Here is a 10,874-nt window from a genome sequence, read left to right on the forward strand (position 1 = left end):
TGCATTCATGACTTTTAAGAAAGTCAGTATATAGGGAAAATATGTATATATATATATATCTATATATAGATATATATATCTATATATAAAAAATAAATAAATAAAGTTTAACAGCTTAGCGACAGTCCACCGTAGATATACTGCGGCAGGGTGGCCGCTCTGTGCCAGATCACGTAGATAGTACATGATCTGACACTTCCGGGTCTGGGGCGCGCGCGCCACCAGCGGCCCACTCCTGCTATGATTGGACACAGCGGAAGCCAATCAGCAGGTCCAGTGGAGAGCCACTGATCGTTCATGAGAAAGGCAGAACGGTGGTCTGCCTATGTAAACAGGGCAGATTGCTGTTCTGTGAGAGGGGAATGTGCTGATCCTGTGTTCCTGACATTCCCCCAGTCAAAGCACCCCCCTTCCACAGTTAGTAATCACTCCCAGGGAACACATTTAAAACCTTTGATCGCCCCTGATGTTAACCCCTTCCCTGCCAGTGTCATGTGTACAGTAACAGTGCATATTTTGTTTAGCACTGATCACTGTATTAGTGTCACTGATCCCTAAAAAGTGTCAGTTAGGTGTCCGATTTGTCCACCGCAATATCGCAGTCCAGCTATAAGTTGCTGATTGCCGCCACTACTATAAAAAAAAAAAAAAAAACAAATAAAAATATCCCATAGTTTGTAGACGCTGTAACTTTTGCGCACACCAATCAATATACACGTACTGGAATTTTTACTACCAAAAATATGTAGCAGAATACATTTTGGCCTAAATTGATGAAGAAATTTGATTTTTTTACATTTTTTTATTGGGAACGTTTTATAGCAGAGATGTAAAAAATATTCTTTTTTTTTTTCAAAATTGTCGGTCTTTTTTTGTATACAGTGCAAAAAATAAAAACCACAGAGGTGATCAAATACCACCAAAAGAAAGCTCTATTTGTGGGAAAAAAGGGACATAAATTTTATTTGGGTACAGCGTCACACGACAGCGCAATTGTCAGTTAAAGTAACGCAGTGCCGTATCGAGCCGAGCCGACTTCAGTGGGCCGACATCGCGGGCTCCCTGGACAGGTAAGTTTCCTTATTAAAAGTCAGCAGCTACAGTATTTGTAGCTGCTGACTATAAAAATAAAACTTTGAGGGTGGTACTCCGCTTTCAGGTGAACCTTTCCCCCACAACATTAAAAATAAATGGTGCATGCACCTCTGCACGCTGCTTGCAAAACCTCTGTTACTCATCTGTTAAGTCAAAGATTAACCCAGTCATTCACATTTAAATGATGTACACAGTTTGGCCTCACAGCTGCACCCTGGGAAGGCTACATCACCAGAGATTTCGTCTGCAAACTGCAAGTTTTCACCAAATTTTTTAAAGATTTGGGGAAATTTTGCCAGATCTTGAGGGCAAAATTAATTTAAAAAAGGGGAGAGATTAATCTGAATTACTGAAAATGGCTGCAGGCATAAAAGCAATAGACACAAACGCACACAAGGTATTCAAAGAATGGTGTTTGATAACATTTTTAAAGGTGCCTTTATTGTACATTTCTGGGTGAAGGTCAGCTTTAATGGAAAGAGTTTCTTATAGAGAAAAAAAAATGTTTTTGATTTGCAATGCGGTGATCTGAACAGCCTACACCTACCTCAAATAATTTCTGATGCCTTGTTTACCTACAATAAAAAATACACAGCGCATCGCTAGTGATTTTAAAATGTTTTTTTGGGTGTTTTACAAGCAATGTACTGTATAAGTGATTTTACGTGTATATCAAGGTTCAGGACTTGGGCAAGGGTAGGAGAGCAGTTCTAGAGGAAGAGATTTTCAAACGCAAAAACCTACAGAAACGCACATATGCATTTACAGGCGCACCCACTGAACTATATAGGGGCAAAAACACCTGAATATGCTAAACAAAAGCTCATGTACTTTTGGAGGGTAGGGTGACTGGGAGTACAAGTGTGAATAGGGACTATTAGGAATAATTGGATTCGGCATGTTGAGTGTAGTCAGGCATTGGGAGGTAAATTACAAGGTAAAAAAATGCTCAAGTTATTTAGGCTCCTTGCACACAGGGTCGTCCAGGTGCAGTGCGTTCCTTCCAGCATTTTAGTGCACCCAGGAGAGACAGGTGTCCATAGAGGCACTGTACTGAGTGGTACCGGTGTTTAGAGCCCTGTACGTTCAAAGACGAATGCATAAAACGCAGGTCTTCTTTGTTCTGTACATTCGTCCCTGAACACATAGGGCCCTAAACATGGGCACCAACCAGTAGTGTTCAGCCCCATACAGCTATAGCCTGCCATAGACTTAAGACAGACTGCAGGTAGCAGAGCTGGACACTGCACATGTCCCACCGGGCACACTAAAATGTTGGGAGGGACACCTTGCGCCTGGATGGCCTTGTGTGCAAGGGGTCCTAAGCATGGAACAGTACCATCAAACATAAGACTACATTCACATAGGTGTATTACAGCATACGCTTGCGCAGGAGCCCCAGTTTACCTGCATGGGGACGCACAGGTATTCTGTGCATCTCCGTGCAGGCAGTTCCTTTCATGTTGATTTTAATTGGGATGCAGTGGCTGCACGGACACAGCTGCTGCTCGCAATCTCCAAGTAGGTGCTGGTACACGGCCCAAACGCAGACAGTGTGGGTTCAGGGCTGTGCATCCAGACACTCAGGGATATGAAATTGAGAACAGCAGCTTTGTTTGTACAGCCACTGCATCCCAACTGACAGAAATGGGACTACCTGCATGGGGATGCATCAAACACCTGTGCATCCCTATGTGGATAAACAAGGCCCTCACAGGAGTGTATGCTGGAGTGTGCCCATGTGAATGAGGCCTAATAATAAACTAGTGTTAATAGCGTCAGTTTTGTATGTTTTTGTCTGTGCGCCATTCCTTTAGGTGACTAAACTTGTAAGATTTCACCTCATGGGCATCCAATCAATGGCACCTTGGATTTTTACTTTTACTTTTAGGAAAGGGACCTGAGGTAACACTTCACCCTATAGCCTGCACTTCAGTTTACACATCTGTGCTTCTGACTAAAATGATCCTTCTGGTGTGTTCTGGGAACTTTTACAAGCTAGCCGTGTAAAATGAGGAGCTCCAGTTCTGGCTCCAAGGAGATGTTTGATGTCCATCCATGAAGTCACAGGAGTGGGAGGACAGGGGCGGAATGTGCTGGAGGAATGCCAGGATAGAAGCAGACAGTCCCAGGAGAAAGCTGTCCCATGACGTCATCCCTCCAGAATGTTTTGACGCCTATGAACTCTGACCCAGAGCTGATTACTGCTGTGGAGACATTCTTCTGTTATGGATAGGAAAGCAAGACAAAATACCCTTAGCAGGCAGTATAACCAACAAATGACTCACAGCACATGTGGCCTATACACTGGGGAAATATCAAATGGAATCACACTGACAATGGTCGGAGGTCAATAAGGAAAGGCCAATATGTAATGGCCACACAGAAAGACTCAATAATGGCCTCTATGGTCCATGGACACAGGTGAAGCCGCAATGCTGTGACTGCATGTCCCACTGAGGAGAACCTGGGGGTCCCTCCACACTGACCCTTATTTTCCTTGTTGCAATCAGCTTTACTAAAAAATGACAACGCATCTAAAACCAAATATGCTGGAGCACATGTTCCTGTACTGGTTATTCTTGCTTTTTTTAAATACTCTTCTTTTTACTTAAATTAAACCAGCATGGTGTGTACTCAGGCAATTCATCTTATACAGTGATAATGCTAACTAAAACTACATGCACACGGCCCCCAGGAGGCACAGGTACAGCTTCCAGCCCCACTGCCAAAAGCATGGTAAAGTCTAAAACCCCGTACACGCGATCGGATTTTCCATCGAGAAATGTTGGATGTCAGGCTGTTGGCGGAAAATCCGACTGTGTGTATGCTCCATCGGACAATTGTTCTTGGACTTTCCGCCAACGAATGTTGGCTAGCATGTCTTCATGTCTTCAAAAACTTTACGCCAAACAAATGTGTGTTGTCGAATTTTCCAATCGTATGTACACAAGTCCGTCGGACAAAAGTCCAAAGTGTAAACACGCATGCTCCAAAGCAGAAGCGGTTGGTCTTGTAAACTAGCGTTTGTAATGGAGAATTAACATTGGTGATGTGGCAAATTATGAAATCTCCAAATGCAGCGCACAATTCTCTCCTTCTTTAATGGAATAATAATGAAGCTACTTTGCTGGTGATACTGATGGAGTTATTGCAAACAAATTTTCAAAGGCCTTTTTTCTAGTGATATCAAGAATAATATTATTATGGTTTTTTGTTTTTTTTTTATTTGTGCAAGTTACCACACAACACCATTATCCCGCAGTTTTTAAGAACAAAGATACAACTATGTTGGTGTCCCTTGTTAATTTTACATTGTATTTTTTAAAATGTAACTGCCTACTCCCAAACTGTCATTTGAAGTAAAACACATAGCCAAGTATTATTCTACACAATTTTTTTATTGTGCATTAAAAAAAAATTAGACATGCTATCTGCCAATAGAACTTAACCAAAAAGTGCATTCTATGCATCCAAAAATATAGAAAATACACCAAATCAAATCATTATTCAAACAAAAAAAAATGTCAAAGCAATAACTCCAAGGCCAATAATAAATAACACCTTATCTCCTCCAATTCCGCAACATGTCTAGTTGACGAAAGGCTGTTCAGAAACTAACTAAAAAGCATGAATTGAAAAACGCAAAAAGAAAAGCGAGAATCAACACCCACCAATCATCTACTAACAGGAAATTAGCAGAAGGAGCCCAAGGGGTGGCACCAAAGAGCTGAAAAACCACATAGTATGTCTAGTACGTCACTACGTTTGTAATTGTTGGCCAACATTTGAGACCGTGTGTATGCAAGACAAGTTTGAGCCAACACCTTTTGGACAAAATTCCACGTTGGCCAACAATCCGATCGTGTGTACGAGGCATTAGGCCTAGCACACAACATGGGGATGATTTACTAAAGGCAAATAGACTGTGCACTTTGCAGTTGCACTCTGCAAGAGCAGTTGCGCCAGAGCTTAGTAAATGGGCAGAAGCTCTGCTTACTTCAATCATTAAAATCATGTGCAAGCAAAAAAAATTGTTATCTTTTTTTTTTTTTTCCTTGCACATGATTGGGCATTCTTTACAAACTGAAGCTTTGCCTTATTTACTAAGCTCTGGAGCAACTGCACGGTCTATTTGTCTTTAGTAAATCAACCCCAATGAGAAAAATCAGATGAACTATCGTCCGATTTCCCATGAAGGTGCTTATCATGATGTAACTAAGAATGCTATTAACTTGTACGAAAATTCTCAAACGACAAAGGCAAGCATAGCTATGTACTAACGTAATGTGATTATTGTCACAGGAAAAAATGTGCAGCAGCGCTTTGCGGTGGTTTTAACCCTTTCTCGGCCGCTAGCGGAGGGTAAAAGCGCCCCGCTAGCGGGCGAATACCTCCGCAAATATGACGGTAAAGCGCTGCTAAAATTAGCGGTGCTTTACCGCTGACGCCGCCCCCGCCCCAGTGTGAAAGGGGCCTTAGGGCTGTTTGTGTTCAGGGACGTATGCCTAGAATGCAGAATTCCTTCAGGCCTCTATTATTAGGCTACTTTGACATTTGGGAGTGTCGGCGGTAAAACGCCGCAATTTTTAGCGCCGCTTTACCATCGTTTTAGCAGAGGTTTTCGGCTGCTAGCGGGTGCTTTTAACGCCCACTAGTGGCTGAAAAAGGGTTACAACCGGCTGCAAAGCGCCACTGCAGCGGCGCATTGCCGGCGCTGCCCACTGATTTCAATGGGCAGGGGCGCTTTAGGAGCGGTGTATACACCGCTCCTACCGCGCTGCAAAGATGCAGCTTGCAGGACTTTTTTTTAACCATCCCGTCAGCGCACCGCTCCAGTGTCAAAGCCCAAGGGCCTTATCACTGGAGTGATAGGAGAGGCTCTTTCAAGGCACTTTGCAGGCACTATTTTTAGCGTTATAGCACCTGTAAAGCGCCTCAGTGTGAAAGTAGCCTTATTATTATTAATATTATAATATAGGATTGAGACTAGGTTCACATTATTGCGATTGTTTGCGGGTATTGCAGCGATTCCCGCACCCGCAGTCAAAGCGCGCACCTCGTTTGTGTGGAAGAAGAGATATGCTGGCTGAACAAAAATAAATAAAATGTGTATGGCCAGTTTAAGAAGAAGTTACATTCTGTGGAGACATCCTCTCACTTCCTGTACTGTCTCCTAGACAGGAAATGAAGACAAACCTTCCTAATGGGACACGGACAGAAAAAAAATATGGCTGGGGTTTTAATCTTACCCTATCCAAAATGAAAGTGTAAAAATTGGTTATACTTTAGGAACAAAGGTCTTTTGGTCCAATACCTACAATCCTCTTTAAACTATTTTACTTTTAGCTTTTAAAGCTATGATCATTCATACAACTCTATATCTAATATAGCAGACCAGCTCATTCGGTTGTCACAGACATCCTCAGTCATCTCAAATTCATGAAAAGTCCCTGGCTGTCATTTATCTACTTGTGCTCAAGGTCATGTGGGCATTGCAGTGGCGGAGCATTGAATGCCCTGGCATGGGGCGGTCCCACACTGCTAGATGGGAATAAAAGAAATCTGGATTTCCGAGAAACCAGGAACAAAAGGTCCTGAGAACGCAGCCAATCCTATTGTGTTTGCACTAATCTCTTGGATAAACCATTTTGTTAGTTGAATAATAAAGCTGATCAATACACACACTGCAAAACAACCAACACAAATAAATGACTTATATTAGACTCGTACAAATGTACATGGGATAGTTCTGGCTATAAAAAACAAAAAGGAAAACTGACCATCGTGTTTTGTGGAGGACAGCAAGTATCAGACACTACCATGTTTTGTGTGCCCTGTGGCATGTTCTCCTTCTCCACACATCAGGAACCATGGTTGGTTGTTCAAATGAACAGAAACTTTCTAGTTGGGTAAAAAATTTGAGCTGGGTCCAAATACACAGACTGAAAAGAGGACCGCATCTTCTTCCATCAGAAACCAGAAAGATCTGCCGGACTTTCATCAGCCACAGGCAGAGAGATGATAGAGAATTTATACTCAGGGCTGGTTCACACCACAAAAACGCACTCCAGATCCATTCCAGATGCATTTCTGCATGTGTGTTTTTATCGCGTTTCTTGGCCCCTTCCTGTGCGTTTTTAATGCATTTCTGGATGTATTCCAGATGCTTTCTTCTTTTTTTTTCCTGTTTTTTTTTTTTCAATGTACTGGGGTGCGCTGCGTTTTTGATGCGTTCCAGTGCATTCCGGGGTGTTTTTGATACATTTTTCACGTTCCAGTGCAGTTTTTTCTTGAACTGGAAAGCCCTAGAACCTACTTTTTGATGCAGAAAAAAAACGTACTGGACTGCATGTGGTGTGAACTAGCCCTTAAACTGGACATATAGTGTAAAGATAGATAATGGAAGGAAGGAAAGGAAAAGAAAAAGAGGAAAAGGAGAAAAAGAAAAGGAAGAACGGAGGAAAGGAAAAAAAGGAACGGAGGAAAAGGAGGAAAGGAAAATGAGGAACAAAGGAAAAGGAGGAAAGGAAAATGAGCAACGGTGGAAAAGGAGGAAAGGAAAATCAGGAACAGAGGAAAAGGAGGAAAGGAAAATGAGGAACAGAGGAAAAGAAGGAAAGGAAAATGAGGAACAGAGGAAAAGGAGGAACGGAGGAAAAGGAGGAACAGAGGAAAAGGAGGAACGGAAGAAAAGGAGGAACGGAGGAAAAGGAGGAACGGAGGAAAAGGAGGAACGGAGGAAAAGGAGGAACGAAGGAAAAGGAGGAACGGAAGAAAAGGAGGAACGGAAGAAAAGGAGGAACGGAAGAAAAGGAGGAACGGAGGAAAAGGAGGAACGGAGGAAAAGGAGGAACGGAGGAAAAGGAGGAAAGGAAAAGAAGGTAAGGAAAATGAGGAATGGAGGAAGAGGAGGAAAGGAAAAGGAGGAAAGGAGGAAAGGAAAAGGAAGAACGGGGGAAAAAGGAGGAAAGGAAAAGTAGGTAAGGAAAATGAAGAACGGAGGAAAATGAGGAACGGAGGAAAAGGAGGAAATGAAAAGAATGAACAGGGGAAAGGAGGAAAGGAAAAAAGGGAAAAGAAGGAAAGGAATGAAGGAAAGGAAACAAAGTAAAGGAAAAAAGGAAAGGAAAAGAGATAGATAATGATAATATACACACAGATGAATCGATCGATTGATAAAACACAGATGAATAGTGACGAGAGATAATGTATATATAGATGGACAGACACATATACAGTATATAGAAGATAAATAATGTACATGTTTATTAACATCAGACGTATATTTAGTGTACTGTATACAGCGGATCCTTAGCAGCCATAATCTGCCCTGACACACAAACATTTACAGATTCCCTCTCACTGAAAATGTTGAATGTCTAAATAAAAAGACTGTTAGGGGGAACTGTGTCTTCTTCCATTAGAAACCAAAGCGATCTGCCACTTTAATCAGCCATAGATAGCGAAAAGGATGACAGATAAAGAATACCTTAATGGACAGTGACATATATAGGAGGACAATGTACTCATCAGCACTTCTCCACCATGGTTCCTCCAGAGGTTACTAGGGGTACCTTGAGAAATCGGCAATTTCTACCTCTCAGATAAGTTCCCACTGACGCCGTTGCTCTTTTAAGCTATTTATAGGTGGTAATTCTTCCCAGTGACCATCCCACTAATGTATCACGAGTAGTAGATATAGACATTATTATCAGTGGTTCCCTGATTCTGGAAAGTTAGTTCAAGGTTTTCTCTGTGTTGAAAAGGTTGAGAAAGGCTGCTGTTATACGTAGAGGAAAATCTAGATAGATAGATAGATAGATAGATAGATAGATAGATAGATAGATAGATAGATAGATAGATAGATAGATAGATAGATAGATAGATAGATAGATATGGATTTGAGGTCCCCCATCTGAACAGTGTGAATGGATGCGGCTGGCTATTGTATTTTTGGCTACTATATACCCAAACAGTGGCTGGAGCTGATTGGTTGCAGTCACAGTTCAACAAAGTATTTTTGCCTGGCTCCTTCAATTTTCAATGGAAGTTCTTTGAGACGTGTGGTGTCCTACCTATCGCTTGGATTTCATCCAGAACCTGCTGAAATTTGAACGGTGTATGGCCATGTTATGGTGAGATGTGATCATACACATGCATGGTGTACAGACCCCAGATAGGATGGATGGAGGATGGGATCAGGACTGTAGAAGGAGCTCTGAATTCATCATTCCTATTGTCTCTGCACCGGACCAGCCTGGCCTTGTCCATCATTTCTATGGACAGAGCTGATGAGTGGTCTACCAAATGTGGGGAAGAAGTCTCAAGCAGCTCCATCCATAAGTGTACAGTCAATGTTAGAGAACCTGTACACACAGCAATATGGACAGTCGCTGTATATGTGGAGCTCTGATCTGCACCCTGATAGGTCCACTGAGGGTCAAGTCAGACTTTGCAGAGTCCTGGCTTCTCCCAGATGCTTCTCCTAAACCAAGGATTAGGGTGACAACCCAAACAAGTCAGCAACATCATCCCCCATAGGGGATCAGAGGAAGAATAGAGGGAGGAAAGGAACATTGATTGTGTCACAGGCTATAGATCTAAACATATATCTTCTCTGGGTGTCACTTACCTCTCCTTTGCGGTGTACATTGCACGGCACAGAGCACGATCACAAGTCCCAGCCAGCAGAGGACTGATCTCCTTGTATATTCCATGATTGTGTATGAAGTCCGGCTATAGATCCCAGCAGAAGTTCGCTCTGATCTCTCTCTATACGTTCAGCAGCTCCTTGTGTGTGCGGGAGAGAGGGGGAGAGGGGGGGCGTGTCCTGACCACACTGCTCCTCCCCCAGGCCCCACACACAGGGAGGTCACAGTATGGAGGGGGCGGTGCAGGGAGGGACTGTCCTTTAGCTCAGAATTCAGGAGGGGCGGGGACTTTACTTTCATTTTCTATCACTTTCAATTGAAACAATAAGTATAGAAACAAAGCAGAGCTCAGAATGGAAAGTTTATATTCTCATTTCTTTACATGACTCCATTTATTATCAGCACTTCTATAGTGCTGACAACCTCACATCAGCCCCTTCCCTCCAATCTCACGTATTTATTAGGAGAAGTATAGACAGTGGTGGGGGGAAGGACACATAAATCCAGGAGAATAGATAAACTCTCCATAGATAATGTCCTGACTGGGATGTGAACCAATCATCTCAGTGCTGCAAGGTAGAAGAGCTAACCACTGAGCCATTGTGCTGTCCATATACAGAGCATCCGGAAAGTATTCACAGCGCTTCACTTTTCCACATTTTTTGTTACAGCCTTATTCCAAAATAGATTAAAACTTCCCATCCAGACCAATTCTGACATTTCTCTCCTACATGTAAAATTCATCATTCTGTTGCTAGAAAACGACATAGAACCCCCAAACATTATATATGTTTTTTTTTAGCAAAGACCCTAGAGAATACAATGGCGGTCGTTGCACAGCAATTTTTTTAACAGGTTTTTTTTGGAAAAAAAAAACCTTTCATGCTTTAAAAAAAAAAAAAAAAAACATTAAAGTTAGCTTAATTTTTTTACAAAATGTGAAAGATGAAGTTATGCCGAGTAAATAGATACCTAACATGTCACGCTTCAAAATTGCACACGCTCGTGGAATGGCGCCAAACTTCGGTACTTAAAAATCCCCATAGGCGACGCTTTAAAAATTTTTACTGGTTACATTTTGAGTTACAGAGGAGATCTAGGGCCAAAATTATTGCTCTCGCTCTA

General features: G+C 42.2%; 1 protein-coding gene across 1 annotated transcript in view; it reads right to left on the reverse strand.

Annotated features, from left to right (window-relative positions):
• Nucleotides 1–9,930, reverse strand: part of LOC141134461 (proteinase-activated receptor 1-like) — a 28,746-nt gene extending 18,816 nt beyond the window's left edge. The window contains exon 1 of the mRNA XM_073623994.1: nucleotides 9,731–9,930. Coding sequence (XP_073480095.1) covers nucleotides 9,731–9,815 — 85 coding nt within the window. The 5' untranslated portion in view covers nucleotides 9,816–9,930. The remainder of the gene's footprint in view (nucleotides 1–9,730) is intronic.
• Nucleotides 9,931–10,874: the final 944 nt, after the last annotated feature.

Source organism: Aquarana catesbeiana, linkage group LG01 (assembly GCF_042186555.1).
Source record: "Aquarana catesbeiana isolate 2022-GZ linkage group LG01, ASM4218655v1, whole genome shotgun sequence".
NCBI classification, from domain to species: domain Eukaryota; kingdom Metazoa; phylum Chordata; class Amphibia; order Anura; family Ranidae; genus Aquarana; species Aquarana catesbeiana.